The 26,835-nt window shown below is 36.7% G+C and overlaps 1 protein-coding gene across 14 annotated transcripts in view; it reads left to right on the top strand.

Moving 5' to 3' along the window:
• Positions 1 to 26,835, top strand: part of ROBO2 (roundabout guidance receptor 2) — a 1,336,704-nt gene that overhangs the window by 1,151,218 nt on the left and 158,651 nt on the right. For all 14 annotated transcript variants that reach the window (XM_060770531.2, XM_060770530.2, XM_060770520.2 and 11 more), the window contains 3 exons: positions 231 to 351; positions 8,741 to 8,879; positions 23,705 to 23,832. In XM_060770531.2, coding sequence (XP_060626514.2) covers positions 231 to 351; positions 8,741 to 8,879; positions 23,705 to 23,832 — 388 coding nt within the window. The remainder of the gene's footprint in view (positions 1 to 230; positions 352 to 8,740; positions 8,880 to 23,704; positions 23,833 to 26,835) is intronic.

Here is a 26,835-nt window from a genome sequence, read left to right as displayed (position 1 = left end):
CAGAAAATGACTGAGAAGAGCTCATTTCTTCAGTGCCTCACCCATTTTACGTCATGTTAGATGGGTTGTAAATCACTTTATACATGAAACAGTGCTATTGAAACAGGTGCAGCATCTACTAATACTTCAAATAAAATATTTTATTGCTATTTTTCTGTTTGTGGAGTTAATATTGTATCATTATTAATAGGCATGTCCCCACCCCACCCCCTCTAATTTCTTTATTGCAGATACGAGGTGGTAAGCTTATGATTTCAAACACAAGAAAGAGTGATGCTGGAATGTACACATGTGTTGGCACCAATATGGTTGGAGAACGGGACAGTGATCCAGCAGAACTGACTGTCTTTGGTAAAAATACATATTTTCTTTTTTTTTCTTATGAGATCCAAACAGAATGTATTAATGATGAAATTCAACCAAGTACCACAGTATAAAATCAGTGCTGTAAAGGTTATGATTTGTATAATAACACTTCCTCATGAAATATACAGTGATGCACAAATCTCAAGATGTCTGATAGACTTGTAAAATGAAACAGTTCCTGTCCTCCAAAGTACAGAGTTTAAACTTTAGTCAAAGAGAACATAAACCTGGGAATGTTGTTCTCCCCAAATCATCAAATATAATTAAGAAATTTTAACGTTGCTGACAGATTATGCTTCAGAGAATTTCACAGTCATGTAGCCCATGTAAATTATTTCTTATTCCTCTGGGCTGGTAGATCAAAGCATTTGCAAAAACAAAAAAATATTGGGTCTATCTCACTTCATAAGTATAGGTATTTTCATCACGATTTTCACTTCCAAACTGGTTTATCTTTCAGTGTACAGGTTGGTTGAGCTTCCAAATAGAATTTGTCAAAAAATTAAATGGAAAAATCAGGATTGTTTTCCTTGTAAGAAAAGGTAAGCGTAGAGAGGGAATGGGTTAGGTATGATACAAAATCTAAATCAATTGTGTTCACTAAATGATAGCATCATACAACCCTAGTATAAGGCAACTCTCAAAGGTGATATTTCTGTATATTATTAATAGGTTTCTGTAGATGTTCAGAAAGTTTTCATTCAGACAAAAAAAATGGAAAAAAGAATTTTGTCCCATAAGAATGATTATTTCCATGCTCTTATGTTTTACTTTTATTAACTATATTAAACACCTTTCAGCATGTGCTTTAGAAATCTTACATATTTATGCAAATGTTTAATTTGTATTCCAAATAGTGCATTCTTATTACAAAACATTATTTTTTAAAAGGTACAAAAGGGAGAGGAGTATAGATTTTGTGTTTTTCTTAAAAGTTAGTCTATTTAAGAAAGGTATCCAGCACAATTATAAGAATTTAAATTATGACATTTTGAGTTACCAGGAAGTTTCCTATTTAGCTGTTGGCTTTTCTGTATTGAAGTATGGCATGTTAAGTGAAATTGTAAAAGTGGATTAGTGTATCCGTTACAGCTACTGGATTAGAATGTGTCCAAGAATATGTATTAAATTAATGGCCTTCTCTCCTCCCTTACAGTGCTGGAAATATTAAACATTCCCTATAATACTAAAGATATTATTTCACAGAAAAACTTTTACTGTGTGAAATAACAAAAACTCTCAAAGTTAAATGAATTTAGAAGTAAGATGAAAATCCATTTAAATATGCAGGTCGATACATGTCCTAAAGAATGCTGACAACTATTAATTTTTGCTTAATCTGATCATCATATACTCCAAAAACTAGTGACAATGTGTAGCACCATCACTGTAGCTATACAGGAAATTGTGATGACTTTCCATCTTATACAAATAAAAGCTACCAATATTAGTATGCCGCAGAACAGTTTGCTTTACCAGATCTCTTTTCATTCCACTCCCCCAAACTGGCCACTTGAGAGTTTAATATAAGAAATGAATCTATGTCATCATTTCAGACATTTGTCTTGTGTGTGTATAGGGGAGCATTTGTATCCTGAAAATTCCATATATGCTAATCCTAATTAAAATAAACTTTCTTATAAAATAATATTTTGAAGAGTGGAGACCATGGGCTTATTGTCATTGTCATACATCATACATTGTTCATATTTATTATGACCTTAATCCCTAACAGAAGCTAATGTCATTTAGGTACAATACCTTGTTGTCTAACTTAACTCAGTAAGACGTACTTGTGATTAGACGTCTGTAGGGTTGTACTATCAGTTGCTACAATATTTGGGCTGAATATAACAGGTTTAAACTTAGCTTTACATCCTGTGCTGGATTTATTGCAATTCCTTGAAAAGCTTTACGCTCTGTTGCTGTCCTCCAAACAAATGTGTCACTTTGCTGATCCCCAAATATAGGCAGATACATCTGTAGTGAAAGTGAGTGAATTGTTCTGGTATTTATTAATGCTGTTACTTATTTAAGTATCATTTAATATGACAGACACTTCTGACCAAAGCCATACAATCTTATTTTTTATAAATAAATTACTAAAATACACAGTATGAAAGGGAATATCATTAACACTGATAAAGAATATATTTTATGAAGAAGACTTTGAAGACAAAAATAAGCAATTCTTTCTGTTTCATGTTGAGTTTCAAATGATCATAAAATATCCATGCCAAAATAGCTGGAAGACATACTATAGAAGTTCTACAGTGGAAATACTTTCCTGAGTGTAATCATCATAAAGATGATACTGAAGGTCACAACAATGAATAATGTTACCCAGGAACAACATATAAAGAGAAAGCAACAAAAAGCCCAGAACAGAACCATATGGTACCCCAACTAAAATGTAAATAACCTCCAGTCACCAAATTAAATTAGTGGCCTGAGAGATATGACACAAACCATCTGAGAACAGAATTAACAAACCATAAATCACAAAGGGAATCCAACACTAGAACAGGATCAATGACATCAAAGGACACAGAAAGATCAAGAAGGGTAAGAACTGAACAATGGCCTTTTGACTTGACAAGAAGAACATCACTTATGATCTTCATAAGAGCAACCTCTGCAAGCAGTGAAATCCAGATTGAAGGGGACCCAGTATAGAACTATAAGAAAGTAGGTCAATGTTCCTAAATAGCATGTTCCAAGAGTTTTAAAGAAAACACTAAAACAGGACTGTAATTAGAAAAACCTGAGAACTCAAGTGATGATTTTTCAAAACCTTGCTGTAGAGTAATGTGTTTAAATTTGGAAGTTAAGCCAATAAAAAAGTAATCGTTTGGAGAATGGAAGCATAAATAGCAGGAGCAGCAGTGGTTAAGAAGTGGGAAAGGACAAAATAATGAGAACAGATACAGAAAGACATCAGTAATTTGGATAGTTTATCTGACAAGACAGAGAGGAAAGTAGAAAAAAGTCACATGAAACGGTGTTAATAGTACAGTTTCAGAATTGTCATATGCCAACACCATTTTCAGTCCTGATTTGCCTACTGCATTTTAAAAATGAACTTATATGGTAATTTTACTACCTAGTTTTTACAAGGTGAATGTAGTTGTATATCAGATCTATTTCTTATCCCATCTAGTATTTCACTTTTACCATATAGGAGAGTATCCAGTGGTGGGTTTCTGCTAGCAAAATGTCATGCTCCAGTGGAATTTAGTAGAGCTATATTCTTTCCCACCTCAGCCACCCCCCCCCCCCCCGTCCCCCAGAACACTAGCTCTGGAAGCCTTGGAAACTCTCCAGCACCAGGACTTCATGAATTGAGGTATGATAGGGCCAGTTGTAGTGCATTGGGTTTGACCCATAGTCATAGGCTAATGTTAGATGGTTTCATTTTCAGGCACTATAATGTAGGAACAAAATAACATGACTGAATACTTATTTCACAGGAAGTCCTTTTTTCTTATTTCTAATGGGTAAGCATGTAAAGATAGCTCATATAATAAGACTTTGCTGTGCTTTCCTCTTTCTTGGAACCTTGTCCTTTCCTTCTGCCCAAAGACTCTTCGAAACTACTGGACTTAGATTATAAGACACATGAAGCTACAGTTATTACCTTACTATTCTGCTGACAGAAATCATCAATAGGAGGTTTTAATTGAATACAATCCAAAGTTCCTAAAAAACAAGGATATATCTTTTTATTTTGACTTTAAAACATCTGTCGTACATTCCTAAGGCACTAGAATATCCTACCTTAGGTGTTTAATACCAATTTAAATATTTTTCCTCCAGAAAGTTGTACATGTTGGGTATGTACCTAAAACCAGAACAGGAAATTAAAATTGGCTTGTGTGGGAAGCTGAACACAGTTTAATAACATTTTTGGCAAGTACACAGAAAGCACTGGATTAGGTAGAGGAAAGTTAATTAGTCAGCTGCTGATTAATTACTCTACTTTTGCTTTAAAATATATATGTAAGAGAGTTTTGTGGACATTCTATTTGATATTTTAACATTCTGATTTTCAAACTTTTCCAGGATTCAATCCCTCATTTGTTTGTGGTCTTGAAATATTTTCAACTAATAACAGAAATCAGTTTTGGTGTGTCACTTATTACTGATCTTGAGATCCCATTGCAGTGAATTTAGCTGGAGGCATTGCCTCTAGTGATACTGACTAAGAGTAAATAGGGTGGTGAAAGGAGTCCAGTGGGAACAGGGAGACCAGGTCTAAAAATGCACAAAAATTCTGAAATAAGTTAGAAATAAGACTATAAAGAAACATATTGGGAGGAAGGGAGGGAGGTAAAGTGAAAGGCAGAATAGTAATTAATATCTTAGGAAGAATATTATTTTTAGAAATGGCTAGAAAATGACCAGTGAAATACCGAATAATGAGAATGCTTTTATATCTCTTATTTTCAGTGTATGTTTGTTCTCAAGATTACTGTATTTGCTACTATAATAAATAAATTATGTTAAATTTTATTGTATTCAAGTGACAAACATATGCAAAAATTACATTAACTAGCAAAACAGGTACATTGCAACATTTTAACAAATCCTTTCCCTCCCACCTCTCACCTGTGAATCCACCAATTATGACTTCCATCACTACATACTGTGAATCTTATATCTAATAAAACCTGCTCTTCTAACTACTTTAGTAAATTCCCTTGCAGCTACTTTAAAGTCTACATGTGTCTTTCTTTCAAAACGTTAAAATGCCAACCTCCATTTTTAGTGAACTCTTCATTATTTCCTCCCCGGATACCATTAGATAGCTTGGCCATTTGAATATAGTGTAATAACATTTATATCCCGTCAGGCCCATAGCCAGGATTTTGATTCGGGGGGGGGGGGGCTGAGTTTGATTGGGGGGGGCTGAGTCTGAGTGAAAGAGGGTCTACCCTAGCAAACCATTTGTATCGTTACCCCAATACCCCCATGCAAATGAGATATATTGAGCATGGTGATCAGATCATGATATGAATAAACATAACAATTTAAATAATGTACCAGTAAGGCCTTTTCGCAGACCACCATTAGAATTTCGGGGGGGGGGGCTTTGGGGGCTACATGCCTGTCTCCAGTCCTTTTTAGATATTTCTTTTTCACCTTTCCAAGATTTCTCTATTGTCAATCAGGCTGCAACAAAGCTATATTGACAAATTTCCTCATCCCCTTTACTAATTTTCTTCCTAAATATTATAATTAATAAATTCTTAATAGCAATTATAATTAATACATTCTTAATATCAATTCTTAATATTTTATCTCCTTTTCAAAACAGTATCTATATAAGGCATAGCTAGTGAGTTAGTGAGCTTCCTTTTATTTGTATTATTTATGTTATAAATGGATAAAACCATTGGATTTATCAATTCTAAATATTTTACATGTTTTACAAAATAACACAGTATATACTGTAAAACTTTCTTAGGTCAGATCCTTAAACTTACCACATTATATAAGGAAAGGTTAAGCTTGCTATTTGCTTTCGTGGAAAATATATCTTAACCCAATCAAATATCTGGGCTAAACAAACAAAATTATTTGAATATAACCAATCATTCAAAATAAAACAGCAAGAACAAACAAATTCCTCATAGTACAGATACAGCTGGCAAGGACAAGAATAATGCACGATGTGATTATTTGCAATAACTTAAATCCTTTTTGTAGTGACAACTACACTAAACTCACAATCAATGGTGAGTCAACACTTAGATTAAGATCCATTGATTCAGTGGATCTCCACTAGTTGAGATTTACAACCAGTGGTTTTTATGTAAGTACGGCTTTATATTAATAGAAAATCCCTTTTACCTACACAAAGTTTTGCCCAAGCCTACCTCCTGAAGCTCTGGTGTTCTAGCCAGGGAATACCCCAGTCACTAGGAACAGCTTTTTAAGATGAGTGACTGCAGTGGGCAGGTTAAACTGATGAACTAATAAAGTAATATCACCTTATATGGGCAGATGTGTTTTTTGCTAATGTGTGTCCACCACTGAATACAATATTATATGTTACAGCAAATACAAAATACAAAGAATGACAAAACTGCTATGAGCCCATGATGGTAAATATATCAAGTCAAGTGTCTAGATTTTGCTAATTAAATGTTGACAATCTATGATTTATAACCTCTTTTTCTTTTGGTGCATGGAAAAGTGTGTCTGATAAAACCCTTTTAGAGCCAGTGGGAAATAAATATAAAAATAAGTAGAAGAGGTAAACCGTGGACCAACTACTTACAAATATTTTCTTGATGCTAAAGTGAAGCCCATTTTCTGAAATCCAACTGTTATTTTGCTTATTAATACACATCTAGATGTTTCATAAGTGCTGGGCCATAACTTGAATGACTTGAATTTGTTAGGTCAATTGCTAGCCACATTTATAACTATAAGCAAAGTTTATTCAGAAGTTATAAAGGTCAGAACAGTAATAGTCAGAATGGCTGACATGACATATAACTATACCCTATTTTATAGTCTCCTTCAAGGCTTTTAATATTCACCACAGAAACAAAGTCTTGGTAGAGGGTTCCTTATTTATTCATCTTAAGATCATAAAACAGTTACATTAAATATGTTATATATGGCTATGATTTTAATTTATGTGTTGAATACTGTTGACAAAAATCACAATTTTAATTATTCCACTAGAATTTATGACTGGAACTTTTTAAGGAGCAAATAATATATTTCAAAAACTGCTGTGAAATTAGCTTGAGTGAGCAATATAAAAAACATACTTTATTTAGCATATGCCTGAAAGCAACATTATGTTGTTCCCTGAGAGATTAACACTGTGAACAAGTTATGCAGGTGATGCAAATCCAGTTAATCCTACATAAAGAATGTTAATTGCATTGGCAATGGTTCTAGTTATATTTCATTCCATAGAAATATAACTAGGTATTGGTCGTATTCTACACTTTTTGAGTGATACTTAGAAAGATGGAAATAATACAAGATGGAAAACAAATTATGCAAAATGGAAATAATACATACCTACCATAGATTAATATGCATGTCTTTTGCATCTCTACTCTGCATTTTTAATGTATTTGTTTCAAGTGTTTTGTTGTTTAAATTTAAGAGTCAGTGAGGGATGAGCAAAGAAATGGGGGAAGCAACCTGATGCGGGTCTAGCTGAGGTCAGGTGTTAACCCATAACCACATCCTCAACAGCCTTTTGGGGAAAAAATATTGAAGAAAATGGAAAAACTACTTAAATTATCACTTCAAGTGAACATGGATTTGATGCTAATGGGGGGTTAAGGTAACAACAAGATTAAAGTAAAACATCAAGAATTATTTAAAGCTATGATTTTAACAGGACAGGCAGTGATAGCATAGGGTTGGAAAGATGAAAAAATGGACTATTGAAACTGGAATAATGACCTTTACAATAAAGTATAATCTGATATCATAGAATGTCTAACTCAGGATGTTACACATGAATGTAACACAAGAGAAATCAAAGATAAATGGAGCATAATAAAGAATTACTGTATATACTAGAGTATAAGCCTAGTTTTTCAGTCCTTTTTTTAGGCTGAAAAAGTCTCCCCCGGCTTATACTCGAGTCAATATTATTTATTATTGTATTTTGTTGTTGTTGTTGTTATTATTATTATTATTATTATTATTATTATTATTATTATTACATTTATTATTTTGTTGTTGTTATTACATTTATTATTTTACTCTATTATTATTTTACTCTATTTATTATTATTGGAGGACATGTAAGCCTATTTACATTGAAGAAGGTTAGAATAATGGTTCAATCAGAGTTGTACAGTCTTATCTTGAATTACAGTTTTATGTAAATATTCAAAAACATTTAACCTACTAATGCCCAAATTAATATAATTTTATTGGTATCTATTTTTATTTTGAAATTTACTAGTAGCTGCTGCATTTCCCACCTTCGGCTTATACTCGAGTCAATACATTTTCCCAGTTTTATGTGGTAAAATTAGGTGCCTCGGCTTATATTCGGGTCGGCTTATACTCGAGTATATACGGTAATCATTTCCCAATTAACCAAAATTGTTGATCATTATAAGGAAATTGTATGATCCGGTTCATTGTGATGCAGCACCTTTGTTGGATACATATATTAAAGTACTGTTTCGCTTTCATAGAAAAATTACATTTTATTGAGAGGAGTTGAGGTGCTACTGTGTAGGATGTAGTGTTCCATATAATGGAATGGAGGTGGAAAGCAAAATTATCTTGAATATAGAAGCACTGTACTCGTTTTGGACTGAATGCTTGTCATATACTTGCTATGGAATCTAACCACACTTTAACGTAAACTTTTCTTTTCAAGAACGACCCACATTTCTCAGGAGACCAATCAATCAAGTGGTTTTGGAGGAAGAAGTTGTAGAATTCCGATGCCAAGTTCAAGGAGATCCCCAGCCAACAGTGCGTTGGAAGAAAGATGACAATGACTTGCCAAGAGGAAGGTAGGAAAAAAAGCTTTATTCTGGCTCTACTTGTGATTAATGTTAAATCCAATACTTGCTACTATACATTTGACACTGTTATACAGAAAAAATATTTTGTGTAAAGAAACTTTATTCCTGCTTAAACATTTACCATTATAGTACACTGTGTTCATGTTCTTGCCCTGAGGCTAACAAATGTTAAGAGGTGCACAATTCCTGTACCTTTCATACATACGTATACTGCACTTTTTTCTTGAAGAAAGCAGAGGTGATTTTAGCAATTTCTTTCTTGCTGCAAAAAACTTTCTAAAATCTGCACACTTGTGGTTTAATTGTTTACAGTTTGCCAATTGTACTACATGGTTGTTCTGCTCTGAAGACCTTTTATTCGCAGGAAACAGCATATCAAATGTATATTAACTTTGATGCTATTTCTTGATTCCATTTTGAGTTACTCAAGATTGCATGTTTTGCCTATCACAGTATAAGTACACAGTACATAGGACTACCTCCTTTAACAAATCATCTGCTAACAAAGCTTCTTTTCACAAATATATTGCACCTGACTGAATGATGCATTCAGAGGTATGTGTGCAGCAACCAATTCAGTAAACATATCTGGAGCTGGGAAAGAATAGGATTCTACTATAGCCAGGCTACCATGGCTGTGAGTGCTAGATTAACAGGCAGGACAAATAGCAGCAGTCTCCAGAATCTCTTACGGAGCATGCAAAGAACAGTACAATAGAGAGAAATGGTTGTTTTGATCATCAAAGCAAATGTCTGGAAAAGTTATATTTTGTCCAAATAGAGTATGCTGGCTTAGGGGATTTTGTCCCAGAATTCCCTAAGCCAGCATACTCTATTATTATTATTATTATTATTATTATTATTATTATTATTATTATATTCTGATCAAGACACAAAGTGGCTCACATTTAAAAAAATCCAATTTAAAATGTTTCCAGATCTGACATCCCAAGGAATGGCCACAGTTGGCACACAAATTTTAAATGTGTAAACACATTCATGTCCATCACGGAAACCTGGGCCTCCAGGTTCAGTGCCAAGTCTAGGAGTACACCCAAACTGCAGACTGCAGAAGGAACACTTCTGTTTGTTTGTTTTTTCCTGGATGAAGTTTGTTTGCCTGTATCCAGTCAATTTCTGTTGACAGACACTGATTTAGGACCAGGACAGCTTCCTTGACTTTGGGTGGAAAAGGATTAGTAGATGGCACTGCACTCCAAAATTCTGGATGGGCTCTCCCTGTGGTTTCACATAGATCTGAAATAGCATGAAGGATAGAACAGAACCATAAGGGACTTCGTGGGCCAATGGCCAGGGGCTCAAACAGGACTTCCCCAGTACCACCTTCTGAGTTCGCCCTTTTAGGAAGGAACAGATTCATTGTAAAACACTGTCTTCAAGTCCCATATCAGTGAGGCAATACAGAAGGATACCATGCTGCAGTAAAATTGACCGGGACACACTCACCAAGGTCACTCACCAAGGCAACCCAAGCTATTTGTGTTCCATAACCAGGCCTGAAACTAGATTGAAATATATCTGTTTCATCCAGAAACCCCTGAAGTTGGGAGGTGATTACACGTTCCAATATCTTATCCAGCAGTGGGGATTCTAAATAGAGTGGTTCAAAAGCTTGTTTCAACAGGTATCCTGACCTATAAAACATCAAAATAGAAATCATAACAATGATGGAGTTTATATATGCCCCTTATGGGGAAAAGAAACTTCAAGTTCTCAGTAGAAAATTCAGATATTTTCATTGTGGAAGGTTTATCTCATCTGTTTGTTTCATTCCATGTATGTTGGTTTCATTTATTTTTTAATAAAAAAAGTTCTGAAACATTTTGATGTGCTTTTTTTTGGAATAGTGCAAATTTTCTCTTATTATGTTTATGTTTATTTATTTCCTGCTTTTTTCTCTCAATAATATGACTCAGAGCAGTTAATATTAAAAGTATTACAATACAATTTAAAATATACAAAAATTACAAATATCAAAACAATACTAATAATCATTAGTATTAAAGCAATTCAGATTAAATCCTTGTTGTTTCTTTTTGTGGTACAAAATTTTCAATTAGAAGTAATGCCTAGGAATGCATATAATTTCTTATCTGAAGTATGCCTGAATATGATATTTAATTTCACTAAAAATTCTGCCTCATTCCAAAAATAACAATATTCATATTATAGTTTAAATGATACCATGTATAGACTACAACATTCCAAATTGGTTTGGCTATATCTCTGAAAGTGTTTGGAAATGCAAGCTTAACAATAGCAAGAGTGCATCTCTTCAAGTGGCTTATTAATGTCACTAGTTTTCTCCTTGATGTGTGCTTGACACAAACAGGACTGACACTTTTATACCGAAGGGCAGGGAGATTCCCAAATGATAGAGAGCATCAGTAATGACTGCTAACTAAATGCAGCTCAAATCAACTCTTGAATCTTCTGCTTTATTTAGGCTTAGATGTGGAATCGCTATTGCTCTCTGAGACTCTGTGGTGTGGGGGATGACATTTCCTTGGCTTAACATTTAATAAAATTTGATTAGGGTTTGTACAGCATTTCATGTTTTCAAATTTCTTGCAAAGCCTCGGAGACCAGCTGCATAGCCTGTAATTATGTAGCAAGTGATATAGGATTTTTTTTCCCAAGGAAGTGGAAAGATTTTCAATTACAAGTTAAAATTTATGACACGCTGTAATAACTGTTTAAACCTTTTACAAGGAAGAAGAGAGCAGTGCCAGCTCTTGTGAGACTGAAGCTACTGCACTAAAAGGAGTCTGTTTTCTTTAAAATATCTAAGTATCTGTCACTTGAATCTTTTTGGTTTTTCTGCTTTGAGCAGTACTTTGATTTCTGTAAATGTATCTTACATAAAATTATGATCTGTACTACTGAGTTGCTGCACATAGAGACATTTTTAATTAGATGAGTATTTGGCTAAAACAGAATGAAGAATGCATCTTCAACTCCCCAAGTTTTAGCAGCATAGACTGCAGCTAGTCAAACAGTGAAATTTCATGGTGAATCATTACAGCAGCAAAGCTGCAAAAAAATTAATGAGGGACAGAAGTGGGAAAGTTCCTTCCTTAGCTTGGTAGGACAATCTTTCATCAGTACTTAAACAGCAATGAATTAAAACCTGGAGTGGGGAAGTGAAGAAAAAAGGCTTGTGTTGGGCTTTCTGCTCTCAATTTTCTTGTTTAACCTACTTAAGAAAAAATATGAAGGACTTGGTTCTTCTGCCTACTACCAGAAAGATCTGCCCTGTCATGGATCCCTATTCAGTGTGTTAAAGATAACAGAAGGCCTCCATGCCATAAACCAAGGTCAAGAAATGAAAACATCTGGGGCCCTGCATGCGGAGGAGCCTGATAACATGAACCGGCTGAAACTGGAAGACTAGGAGCTTGGACAGAAGAACTTTTGGGAGTTGAGAGGGTAGGGTTTTAGGGATTAAAACTGAGAAGTTGCCTGCACTTTCTTCATTTGTAACTTTGCTGTATAGTAGTAACCTAGCATTAAAGAAATTTCCAATATTTCCTTGTGAGTAAATGTGACTGCTACTAAGGTTATGCAATCATCACATAAAGTTACAAATCTATCCCTACTTTCTCTGACCTCAGTCACTGAGAGTCAATGAATCAGAGACATTGGAAAAGAGAGGCCACGGTTACATTGGAGAAGATAGGCCACGGCAAAGACAAAACACTTACCCCTTGAGGGGCCAAAGGTCCAACAGGAATTGAAGAACAGAGAGAATTGCCGGAACAGTGACCAGAAACATGGAGGAAGAACTGGAGTTAATAAAACTGGATTATACACAGGCAAAAGAAGCCTGGGATTCAGTTGTAGAAGGCAAATGGACTGAGCCTACACAGCCCATTCCAGAAAGCCAAAAGCACAGCACCAGGTTGTGGGAGACAAGATTTCCTTTGATCCCTGAAGTGATGGTAAGAAGGAAGAAGAGGGAGGAGCCCCTATGGAGACCCAAAGAAACAGCTTAACAACTTGATATCTTGGAATCGAAGGAAGAGTCTATGTTGTCCGGATGCCCGACCACTGTCTCCCAAAGCAGTTGCTCTACTCCGAACTCAAGAATGGAAAACGGAATGTTGGAGGACATGAAAAGAGATTTAAAGATGGGCTCAAAGCCAACATTAAAAACTCTGGCATAGACACTGAGCACTGGGAAGCCCTGGCCCTTGAGCGCTCCAGCTGAAGGTCAGCTGTGACCAGCAGTGCTACAGAATTTGAAGAGGCACAAATGTAGGGCGAAAGAGAGAAACATGCCAAGAGGAAGGCGCGTCAAGCCAACCCTGACTGGGACCACCTTCCACCTGGAAACCAATGCCCTCACTGTGGGAGAAGATGCAGATCAAGAATAGGGCTCCACAGTCACCTACAGACCCACCAGAACACTGATCCTGGAAGACTATCCTACTCGGCCAACGAGGGATCGCCTAAGTATCTGTAACCCTCTTGTCTCCTCCACATTCCTTTAAGGGTTAATCCTGGCCAATTCTCATTAGAATCACTGCCTGTTTCCCTTATAATAAATCTACCCAAAACATTCCCAACATCTCGGGAATAGATCTACCCAAAACATTCCCAACATTCCCCCACAGAAATACCAGGCTAAACCAGAAAACCCTCATCCCTGTAGGCTTCACAGGTCTCAACAGAGACAGTGCTCCAAAGTATTTCCATAACATTGGGGGTAATGCATCTGGAGTTGTAAGGAACATCAGGGTCTGAGCTCTGCTTCAAGGGATAGTCTCTAGAACTGGGCTACCCAGCAGGCCCATTTATTACTCAGCTGCTGTGCTGGCTAACCCCAGATATCAGGTGTCCCAAAGACTACAGTCAATTAACAGCTACACCAATGTACAGAACCCAATAGGGAATAATATTCACCAAAGTCACTATGCAAGATTATAGAGACACTTTCCCCTCAGAAGCTGCAAAATGGCATAGTGTAGGGGAGAGTCCGAAGGGAGTAGCAGTGAACTGGCTAGTTTAGCTCTATGACGGAGAGGCACTAGAGTTGAACAGCCAGACTGATTTCTTAGAAGCACTGAAAAGATTTTCAGATGTATTTGTTGAAAAGGATTCTGATCAGTTGCCACCCAACAGAAAAACCAACTGTGCCATTCAGATTTCCAAGGTTTCCTTGTGAGTGAATTTAACTGCTTCTGTGGTTCTGCAATAATCACATCACCAAATAAACTTCCCAATTCCCATTTCTGACATTCCCTAAATGCCACTTCCTTGGACTATCTCTCCCCCAGGGACTGCTTCTAATCCAGCTGCTTTTACTGCTTCTGCACTGTGTAGGTTACCATGTCTCATGGACACCAAATTTAAGTACATTACACTTTTATAAATTTATTTTATTTTGTGATGAGTGTTATTTACCCTTTTGTGATTGCTTTTATTTTGAAATAAAACCATTAAAAAGCATGATCTTTGGGCATTTGGAAAAGCTAAAAAGTGCCACTGTTGCCTGACACAATTGCCTACCCTAAGATGTTTAATCCATCTACACTACTATATAATGCATTCAAAACTGCATTACATGGCAGTGTAGATGGAGCCTAAGAAACAAATGAAAGTTGTGTATCGTTTATGCAACTTGTAATATTGTAAACTGTAAAGAACTTTTGTTTCTTTGTATGGTTATGTGAATGAGTAAAGTTTCTTTTTTTCTGTTTTTATTTTGCCTCCTTCCCCCCAAGAAGATGAAATAAGATAGTTTACAGGGGGGAAAGCATGTGTTGGCTTCTTGTACATTTACCCCTCTCTTCTTCCTTTTTATGCTACAAGATATTAAATAGCCTACTTCTTTGAAAACCAGGCAGTGTCCTCACTCCTAAGTCAGCAAAGTTTTAAAATTAGTGATATACATGGAACTAGAGGGCCTCTCAAACCAGGACTAACCTGCACTGATGCTTTGTACTTTTATTGATGACTTTGACTTTGTGTTATTTCCATGTACTGTTTAATTCTAAAATGCATTACAGAACAACATTTATATTATTCAGATTAAAAGCTTGGTGTGGAACTAGATTTTCTATAATACAGAACCATGGGGAAATGTCCTTCCGATAAAAGATGAGTTAATAATGCTATGATGTTATGTGGTTTAGTCACATTAATCACAGTACAGATTGTAACTAAATGCAACCCTGTGTGTATTGCAAATTAATTAAAAGTAAGTCTTTTCTTTGTGGCACGTGGGATATAATCTTTGGTTATATCAGCATATTTTGAATTTTAATTAATAACAATTAACTATCCTAAATTAAGGGCAGGAGGGAAAAAGTGGTTTCTGATATGAAGCACAGCATTTTCAGTATCATCTCTTGCTAAATCTGTTGTATTTTCTGGTTTCCTGTGCTACCCAAGTACCCATCAATGAGAGATTAATTTCATTTATGAGAAACAGAAGGAAGACAACAGGATGTTCTCAACAGCTTGTCAATGGATAGAGGGAAATTGTGTATTTGTAAGCTTATGTACATCTGGAGAGGTTAAAGGCAGAGTCTCTAGATTATTTAGTTATCTGGTTCTTAATAGAGTACTTTACTGCCACATGTTGTACTATTAGAATTTATTTGAGCTGGTAAATATGATGTTGGGAAATGGAATGACTGAAATCCTTACCTTGCCAGAAGTACCCTCCAATGAATTCGTTCTGACATGCCTAAGGATGACAGGGCTAGGGAAAAATATTTCCCCATGGGTATTGTTTCATCTTTCTTCAACAGAAAATGAAGACTGGAAGGCATTCAACTTTATTACATTGCAAAAAATATCATCAATTGCAAAAACCAAAAGAAAATATATGCTGACCAATAAGAATAGTTAATTTTAGTTGTATCATTTATGCTTGTCGTTGAACCAATAACTGCTTGTTTATAAATCAAACAATTGCCACTATTTCCCATTTTTCCTGTTTCATAAAATAGAGATTTTTATCACATTAGTTTAAAAAGGGCAAAAGATTTATATGATCTGAAGAGAAACCAAACCTGCTACATTAGTTTTTTTTAATGGAATGATGATGGTAGAGTGATGACCTTCAGCCAGTGGTTTCATATAAAGTTACTTACCATGTGATTGAAACTCAACCTATTTACCTTGGAAAATAATCTGTCCATTGTACCCTTTATTGCTATAACTGCTTCTTTTGCATGTGTGGATGAGCCATGCCACTTGTTGCTTGCTTTAATGTTTATGTAACCAGGGGGAAGGGGGATATTTTGGGGAGGTGCTGTGGAGACATGTTGTATTCCATAGGACCTTTCAGAGAGAGAGGAAACAGACAATCATGGGTAGTGGTGTTGCTTGGTTTGGCATGAACTGACTGTGAGGTAGCACTCAAATTATCAAAGATCTGTGTTTGCGCTTAAGTGAAAGAAACTCATATAGTGTTTATTCATAGTGATGATTAGTTGGAATGTAACTAATCGTCTTGTATAAAATACTGTATTTTTTGGCATATAAGACTACTTTTTAACCCAGGAAAATCTACTCAAAAGTCGCTGGCCATCTTCTTCAACAAGTGTTGTCTTATAGGGCATGTGCTGAAACTTCCAAACTGGACTGGAGAATCTGTGGTTGTTGCATATGGTGGGGGGAGCTCAAAAACGGCTGGGGCCACATCCCTGCAGTATGCAGCAACCGTATGAAAGCAGCAAGGGCAGCCCTGTACAAGCATGATAGAAGAAAATCCACTCACCAGGATTTGTGGAAAGACATGCTTGTGTTGGATCTCACTTTTTCAAATTCGTTTTATAGTTTTGTGTCCTTTTGATGTAAACAATGAAAAAGGAGGACATACGCAAGGTTCCATTTTGTCCCCCATGCTTTTTAACATCTACATGAAACCGCTAAGTGAGGTCATCCAGAGTTTTGGAGCTTGTTGCCATCTCTATGCAGATGACACCCAACTCTACTACTCTTTTCCACCTAAATCCAAGGAAGCCCCTCAGATACTGGACCAGTGTCTGGCTGCTGAGATGGTCTGGATGAGAGTGAACAAGTTGAAGATTAATCCCAACAAGACAGAGGTCCTCCAGGTCAGTTACATGTCAGATTGGGATATAGGGTGGCAACCTGTGCTCAACAGGGTTGCACTCCCCCTGAAGACATAGGTCCGCAGTCTGGGGGTCCTCCTGGATTCAGCATTGACACTTGATGCTCAGGTGTCAGCAGTGGCTGGGAGGGCCTTTACACAACTAAAACTCATGTGCCAGCTACGACTATACCTTGTGAAGTCTGATCTGGCCACGGTGGTCCATACCTTCGTTACCACTAGACTGGATTATTGCAATGCACTCTACATGGGGCTGCCCTTGAAGGCGACCTGGAAACTTCAGATTTTTCAACGATCGGCAGCCAGACTGCTCACTGGAGTGACTTACAGGGAGTGGTCTACTCCCCTGTTTCAGGAGCTCCATTGGCTGTCATTCATTCAAATCAAGGTGTAGATTATCACCTACAAAGTCCTGAACAGTTTGGGGCTCGCCTACCTTCGTAATCACATTTCCTTCTATGAACTTGCACAATCTCTTTGATCTTCGGGGAAGGCCCTCCTCTCTCTCTCTCACCTCTGTCACAAGCGCGGTTGGTGGGGACGAGGGGCCCCTTAGCTCTGGAACTCGCTACCCAGGGAGATCAGGCAAGCACCCACCCTGGCAGTCTTTAGGAAATGTCTAAAACTTGGCTTTTCCAGTGTGCTTTTGAGTAATGAACAACAAATCCCCAAATCCTCATACCATGTCTGTCCCAGTACAAACTTGTCCTTCTGATGCACTTTATTTCATCCTTTAGTAAAGATTAATCGCCTTGTTTTTCCCACCCAAGTCACCCACTATACTCACCACTCTATTTGTCTATCTCACCCAGGGGTTTTATAATTTAATTTTTGCATTTGGCCCAGCTCGCTGTGTTTAATTCTTTTATCACTTTACATTTTGTGCTATTATATTATTTTTATTGTGTTATTGCATTATTTTGTTATTGTTCAGCATTTTATTTGATGTTATTGTCTGCTGAATTATTTTATTTTGCCTTATTGTAATTCTTGGGCTTGACCTCACATTAGCTGCCCCGGGTCCCTTCAGGGAGATGGTGTTGGGGTATAAATAAATATTATTATTATTATTAATTATGCAAACAGAAAAGTGGTACCAACATTAGGCATATATAGGTAGGTTCCACCACTTCAATATCTGAATTCTATTGCTTATAAAATATATACTCAGCTAATAACTGGTCACCTGAAGCTTCATATCATTGATGTGTTGGAATTGATATTTATCAGGTTAAAAAGGGGTTATCTTCCTTGCATATTTCCAATTGCTTGTGGAAGTTTTCAAAAGCAAACAGAAATCAAAAAGAATTCCTCTTGCACTTGTGCAAATATTGAATGTAGAAGTATATATTAATTAAAAAAAGAAAGCATTTTTTTTATTTTGAAAATACATTGTTCATAATAGTGTACAGTTAGAATTCCAACACCCACACAACACTCCAGTTCTAACTATACTTACATGTTGTAGGTTAACTAGCCTTATATTAATTATTTTACCTATCGATGACAGTCATTTTGACACAATTACCTTTTCTAGTTTTTTTTCAAGAAAAATGCAAAGCTCCTTTGCCCTCACTTTGTCACAGCTGTTGACCAATCAATCTCAGTTCATGATACAGTGATGATGGCCCATGTTGTCTGTGGGCCAAATCTGATTGGTTTGCATTTTTCAGCAGTGCTTCATATCATGAAAAAAGTGCCTCTGTGGCAGGACTGTCAGCACATTATTATACAAGTGTCATTAATCAGACCAACAAAGACTGCATTCATATAAGCTAAAGACTGCCAGATTTCAAAATCAAAATCACCTCATTTCTATAAGAATTTCTTATTGAGTAATGTTTTTTTCATTTGTTCCCATGTATGTTTTCCTCTCTCCTTAATGAAAGACAGATATAACTGCAGGACTTACTTCAGAGAGAAGAAAAAAAGCCCTTCTTTTGACATTTAATAGTTCGTTCTTATACCTTGAGGCCAATGTTGTAGAGCTGGCTGTAAGCTTTGAACTAGTTAAGAGTTGTAATTCTTAGTCAAAGTAATCTATTAAAATAAAACTAACAGCCTAGCTGTGTGTGTGACTATAAGTGAAATGATCTTGGGACCCATTAAGTTGCTTGATGTTAAAAAGGTTAAGCTATTTTAATACTCACGTAGGTGTATTATTTAGTAGTTGCTTAGTCCAGTAAAACTCTTCACTAAAGGAAGTTAAACCACATGCTTCAAATCTGAAATATTTAGTGCCAGCTTGAACAATACTTCTCTTGCACAATGATAGGAACAGGCTTACATAGCTGGAAGACCCTGCATTGAAATAAACACTGGCTTTCAAAGTTAATTGAAGCCCATCTACACAGGCACTAAAATCCAGTTTGGAAACAGGTTCAAGGTTGAAGTGTCTACAAAATGTATACCCCCATGACTCAAGTTTGAAACAGCATGTTAAAAAACTCACTGGAAATTCTGGATCAAGCCATATGATCTGCTGAACCTGATCTGTGTATAAACAATGCACAACAAGAATTTGAATATGAACGTGGAACATATAGGCAGGGCTAATGCAGCAGTAGTCATAGAATGAACCTGGATACACAGCTCAGCGTGAAGGTAAACAAAAACCTACCCCCATAGAAAAGACCACAGCATTCCCATGGAAATACTCAATTTTCCATGCTGCAGTTAGGTGCTCAGAAGCATTTCTCACTGTAGGAAGTAGGGAAAATAACCCTTGGAACAGATTGACCCACACACAGCAGATCTTTGCGGTCACTGTCCCAGCTTCCAGGCAGTTTGTGAGATGGCTGTTGTGGCACTCTGAAGTGAACTGGATCTCTTTAATCCATATTCTGGTCCAGATTATGTAAATGTGTTTGGAGCAACCTAAGGGGGCTTCCATGCTGCTCAAAATACATAACAAGTCAACATTCATGCCACATTTTGAGACCATGCGAGAGGAGGAATCTCCACCTCATGAGGTGGGGAGTGGCCATACATCCTACCCTTTAGATGTGGTCTTGACACAGCTGATCATAAGGGAATGCAACTTTTTCCTTCCTACCCTCTCCCCCTGATTTCACCCCAAAAGAAAGGATTACCAGTGCAGGAGGCTTCCCTGTAGCTCCATTGTGCTCAGTGATGATGCAACCAAGCTTTGGGGAGGGAAGGGGGCGTCTCCCTATCTCTAAATCATATTTACCTTCTCTGATTTCTGTCAGAGCTGTGATTGGCTGGCATAAACCATCATTGCCCAGTTCCTTCCTTTCATTCAGCTTAAATTTGATATTAGTGTTATGAATCCTTGAAATTGCTAAAGGATAACCCTGACTTACATCTGCTCAGCTGTTTAAATCTCCTTATGTCTATTTGCTATTGCCTAAGTGACTACTGCTGGTGACAGTTAAAGAAGGAACCTTTGGAAATATAGGCTTCCAGCAGTAGGCAGGAATAGTTGTGTTTCTCACCTCACTCCCTTGTGGGACTCAGTGAGCAAAACTCCCCAGAAAGATTCACAGCCACATCTTCTATTTCCCTCTGCCCTAAAGATGGAAGAGACCTTTTAGAGACAAAGATATCCATGCTATGTGAAACAGCCATTTCAGCAGGCAGATTAACAAGGGAAGGAGTGATTGGCAGACCTGGTTAGTGAATTCTTACAGACCACCAATCTGAGTTATCCATAAGAATGCTAGAAAGGATTTGCCAATAGGTGTAGCTCTCTTTAAAACTGGAGGCTTTAGAAGATGCTAATTGGGTTTACTTTTTATTTTTTGTAAAAAGAATTTCAGTTAAACTGAAATGTATATATGTATGAACTGAAGAAAGTATTCTCTACACTAAATACATTTGTGATTTACACTGACTCGTCCAATCACCAGACACCAGACATCTAGGAAATTTAATTAGATTTATAGTTATTACTATAGCTATAGCAATTGAAGATGGAGCAAACTTGTTTTCTGCTACTTCAAAAACTAGGACATGTGCCAACTGATTAAAACTATGTGAAAAGAGATCCCATCTAAATATCAGGAAAACTCCCTGATAGTAAGAAAGAGCTGTTTGAAAGTGGAATACACTGCCTCAGACTATAGCTGAATTGCCTTCCTTGGAAGTTTGTAGACAGACATTGGATGTTCATCTGTCAAGTATGCTTTGATGTTGTTTGAATGGCCCTTATAGTCTTGTCCAATTCTATATTCTGTGATTATTCTTAAAACATGAGTGCTATTCACTAATGCTAAAATAACGAGTTGATTGGGTTTATCATTATCTGAAACAATAAGTCTTTTTGTGTATTGAGCAAATATTATTACTCTGTTGTACGGAATGTAGATTATATTCTGTATTGAACTGATGATTGGCTTCTCCTTAAAGCTAAACTAAACACATTTTCCATTATTTACTCTAAAACCCACTTATATGTGTAATTGTAACCTTCTGTTTTACAGTAGTCCTTTGCTTCAGTGCAGTGTATTAAGAGTCAATTATTTTCCATTCTTTTATTTGCTTGCTTCACCTGTCATAGATTATCACTGAACCATGATGACTTGTGTGGGCAGCGTGAGTAGAACAGATGACTATGGGACACTACATCAATTCTTTAGGAGACCAGATGGCTGCAATGTCCCATGAGTCTTGCCATACACTAGCTGTTTGCTAGAGAGCATGACACTTCAGGGTGGTCTAGAAGTTCACTGATAATGTGGCAGACCAGAATGCAGTGAGTTGGTATTCCTGAGTAAAATAGTTGTGGTTATTTTTTTGTCCTGGCACACCATATAAGGTTTTAAAACTCACCAGTTGTCAAATATTTGTGTGGTTGATAGGTATGAACATAAATTATTCTAAGCAGCTTCTTGGTATGCCAAGAAGATGAAGTGTGAATGAGTCAGCTAAAACAGTAAATTCTAAAGTTCATGTTGGTTATGCCTGTCTAAATGTTTGGTCATACCAAATAAAAATGCTGAGAGTGTTGCATACTACCTTTCTGACAAGAAAAAAAGGGAGCACCATGGTGGATCTCTATCCCCATGTGCACCTTCCTCTCATGACACTCTCCCTATCACAGGGAGAAAGTGTTGTCCTTGCAGGGAGCTATTGGAGCCAGCACAACACAGAAAGTATCCCATGTTGCCGTGAAAGCATCTCACAATGCTTTTAGCCCAGTTGGTGCAGAGCCACAGACAATGTCCTAAGATGCTTATTTTGACCCATGTGATGGTGTCCATAGATCTTCATATGGGGAAAGAGCAGGAAGATTATATATATATATATATATATATATATATATATATATATATAGGAGAGAGAGGGGGGGATGAGAACAGGGGAAAACACACAGAATTAAGTACCATATTGCATCAAGTCTTATTCTTTATATTTAGTTAGACATCAGGTGTATGTGTGCCCTTCGTGTACCTCTGTTTTTTTTTCTTGATTAAAAAGGTAAAGGGAGCAGAACTGATGGAATCTTACTATATGTGGAGAAAGAAAATGTACTTTCTTCATTCTATAAAGACTGAATTCACTGAAAGTGATCCAGGAGAACTACAAGCTCATCCATTGAGTTATCAATAGTTAATTTGACCTATTAATGCACAACTTAATTTGGTATATATGCTATTTTTACTTGTAGATCATTTTTGTCTGAAGTTCATTAGTAGACTTGTAAGGACTGGTAGACTAATTGTCTCTCCTTGTGCTTTGGGTTGCTTACTTTCTTATTTTCCATATCTAATTGTGTCCTATGGCTCATGTTCTTCTATCAAACATACCACATATATACTTCTAGGAATAAACTAGTTCCTTTAATAATCTTCTATAGGAAAACCAAACAGAAAGAACATCACATGTTGCCCTCTATATTGAAATCTTGCACTTTCCAAATCATATAGGTTGTCTAAAGGGAGTGGTATATTCTTTTGTTTGTTATGCTAAAGGACTGGACTGCTACTTCATTTTTGTTTATCTTTCTGTAGTTATCCCTATCATTTTTTATCTCATTAGTTTCTTTATATCCCCTTTAAAATACAGAATTAAGCCGTTCCCGTCAATTTTGTAAACAGATATATGATATTTGGTATTTTCTTTAATGAAATGTGGTAAAGAATTATCTAATTCAAAACATTCAATTCATGAGCAAATGTATTGCAATCCTTTTTTTACAATGTGTTTTTAAATTAGTATTTTATTATCACCACCAAAGATTATATCATCGTTATTGAAAGACTGCTGTGAAGTTGAATTGTTTTATAGGTGTGGAATTTTTGTTCATGTGTTTGTCTTTTGTGGGGTATTTTGTATTTTCAGCATTGCATTAGTATTAATATTTTTAAAGAATATTATGAGTTAAATATGCAACTCGTGTAGTTAGAGCCAGGGTAAACGGAAGATGTCATATATTGATAACTGATGCATGTTAGCTCTGTTTTATCTTAGTGCTCTAGATCAAGGACAGAATGACTGATATTATTAATAAAGCTTTGATACCACATGAACATAGCAATACTAATTTTACAGCTGTAAAGTTTTAAAGTAATGCATGGTGCAATAAAAGTGTCATGAAGATTAATGTTCAGTAGAATTATCTAATTCCATATAATAAATTATCTCCCAAGAAATGCATCCAAGATAGAATAACTCTTGAACATTGCAGGTGAGAAATTAAGCTGAGCTGTGATTTTCATCTTTTCAATTTCAAATGCAGATATGATATCAAAGATGACTACACTTTGCGTATTAAAAAGGCTATGAGCACAGATGAGGGAACCTATACATGCATAGCCGAGAACAGAGTTGGAAAAGTTGAAGCATCTGCTACTCTCACAGTTAGAGGTGAGTATTAATGTATTGGAAAGACACAATAACACTGAATGTATTGTTCTGTTTTCTAAAATATTAGGAATGTATGATTTCAGAAGAATCTCTTGAAATAGTTGATGTTATATTTTAAAGATAAAGTAAAAGACAATGTTATTGGATATCGATGTTACTGGACAATGTTACTGGAAATTGATTTTAACAGGATGACACCAGAGATTACATGTTTTATTGGCTTGTAACCCACCTTGAGTCACCTTGAGTCATCATATGGCTGAGAAATGTGGGGTATAAATAGCGTAAATAAATAAATAACTATTTTAGTCTATATAATTTTAGAATAGCTATATACTGCACCCCCCCCCCCAGTGGCACAGTGGGTTAAAGCACTGAGCTGCTTTAACTTGTTGACCAAGAGGTTGCAGGTTCAAATCTGGGGAGAGGCATGAGCTCCCATGGTTAGCCCCAGCTTCTGCCAACCTAGCAATTTGAAAACATGCAAATGTTAGTAGATCAGTAAGTGCTGCTCCAGTGGGAAGGTAATGGCGCTCCATGCAGTCATGCCGGCCACATGACCTTGGAGGTATCTATGGACAATGCCAGCTAGTTGGCTTAGAAATGGAGATGAGCACCAACTCCCAGAGTCGGACATGACTAGACTTAATGTCAGGGGAAAACCTTACCTTACCTGATATACTTGTCTTCCTTTTCTTTCAGTTTCATTCTGCTGACATTAGTTCAATCATTAGTTGTTTGAAAATTATAGCTTATGATATAAGGAGCTCTTACATCCAGGGGATGAAGATAAAGAGCATCTTTAGTAATAATAATAATAATAATAATAATAATAATCTTTATTTATACCTCGCCACCATCTCCCCAATGAGGACTTGGAGCGGCTTACATGGGGCCAGGCCCGAACAACAATTACAATAAGAAAACCGAAACACAACCAAAAATGCAAACAATAAACAACATCATAATTACATAAAACATGTGAATACATAACAATATAAGAATTACAATAGACATAGGCACAGAGATAATGGGCGGGCTACATGTAATGATTAAAAAAACAAACTAATTAAAACTAATTAAAACTCAGACAAGATAAAAGAGAGAAGCAGGTAATATGCGGAGTACTGCTCATTATGGCAGGGGTTATCTACTCCAATGACAGAACTTTAAGCTAAACAGTCATGTGAAATTGTATACCTACTAATCAAAGGCACAGTGGAAGAGCCAGGTTTTAAGGATCTTCTTAAAAACTTCTAGAGAAGGAGCTTTCCTAATTTCTCCAGGCAGTGAGTTCCAGAGTCGGGGGGCTATGGCAGAAAAGGCTCTCTCCCTTGTACTTACCAAGAGAGCTTGTGACACTGGCAGTGGTGAGAGCAGGGCCTCCCGAGAGGATCGGAGGGCCCGAGATGGTTAATTGAGGGAGATATGGTCATGAAGGTAGGCGGGTCCCAAACCGTTTAGGGCTTTGTAGATGATAACCTTCACCATGGATTGGGACCGGAAAATAAACGGCAGTCAGTGGAGCCCCTTAAACAGGGGGGTTGATCACTCACTATATGTTGCCCCAGTTATTAATCTGGCTGCCGAATGTTTGGCAAGTTGTAATTTCCTGGCCGTCTTCAAGGGTAGCCCCACATAGAGAGCATTACAGTAATCCAGTCTAGAGGTAACTAAGGCATGGATCATCATGGTCAAGTCAGACTTCATGAGGTAAGGTCGCAGTTGGTGCACGAGTTTTAGTTGTGCGAAGGCCCTCCCGGCCACCGCCGACACCTGCGCATCAAGTGTCAGTGCTGAGTCCAGGAGGACCCCCAAACTGTGGACCTGTGATTTCAGAGGGAGTGCAACCCCATCTAACACAGGTTGCCACCCAATACCCCGGTCAGCTGAGTGACTGACCTGGAGGACCTCTGTCTTGTCAGAATTGATCCTCAGCTTGTTCTTCCTCATCCAGGTCACCACAGCAGCCAGGCACTGGTCCAGTATCCGAGGGGCTTTCTTGGAATCTGGTGGAAATGAGTAGTGGAGTTGGGTGTCATCTGCGTAGAGGTGGCACCATACTCCAAAACTCAGGATGACCTGTCCCAGGAGTTTCATGTAGATATTAAATAGCATATTAAATTAAAGAGTTTCAGCAGAAGATTTTTCAGCCCACAATATCAAAGCTCTCTTAGTGAACATTCCAGGGATTGAGTATGGATTTTTCTATGCAAAACATGCACTCTACCAAATAACTACCTCTATTATAATCATGAAAATGGGAACTCCAAGCACTTCATTTTTTAATGTAAGAGATGGCATTAAAAATATAATCACAAATCACAAAATCTATTGGAGAAGGAGATTTGAATAGAAATGTGTTCTCAATCACCATCTGCACTAACCAAATTTATTTTGGTTTAGATCAGTTTTACTTTAAAACCAATACTTGTTATTGATTAATTATATTTTGTTTTTGTTTTGCTGTCTGGTGTTTCCACGGTTTTTATTGCTGATCATGTAATATACACTTTTTATCATTACTGTCCAGTGAACATGCCAATGAAAGGTTTTGCCTCTTGGGCTTTCACACATAGAAATAAAAAAAATAGAGAGTAGGGGAGAGAAGAATGTTTTTAAATGAGATGCAATAATTTAGGGAGCTCTAGAAGATCTAAAGCTCTAGAAGATCTAAAATTACATTCAGTGGATGGAAAATGTTGAATGGTGAGCTGCAGTTGGAAGTTATAGCCTCTCTGGTGTTTGTTTTACCAGAAATCTCCCTTTTCCCTAATAATACTTCTGAAATAAGGGCTGAATGACAGAACAGAAGTATTATGACAAAGCCTATGTATGTCTTTTGTGTGTGTGAATGTGTGTGTGTACACTAGGAGGAAGTATCTGAAAAAATTATAGCTCAAAGTACAGAAAGTGAGTTATAATTCAAAATAATACAGAAAACACCTATTCCACTTGCTCTCCCCTTAAACTGAATTATTCTTTTCCTGGCACATAAGCTGC

This window comes from Anolis sagrei, chromosome 3, assembly GCF_037176765.1.
Source record: "Anolis sagrei isolate rAnoSag1 chromosome 3, rAnoSag1.mat, whole genome shotgun sequence".
NCBI classification, from domain to species: domain Eukaryota; kingdom Metazoa; phylum Chordata; class Lepidosauria; order Squamata; family Dactyloidae; genus Anolis; species Anolis sagrei.
Note: the sequence above shows the minus strand (reverse complement) of the source record. Positions and strands in the feature narration are given on the sequence as shown.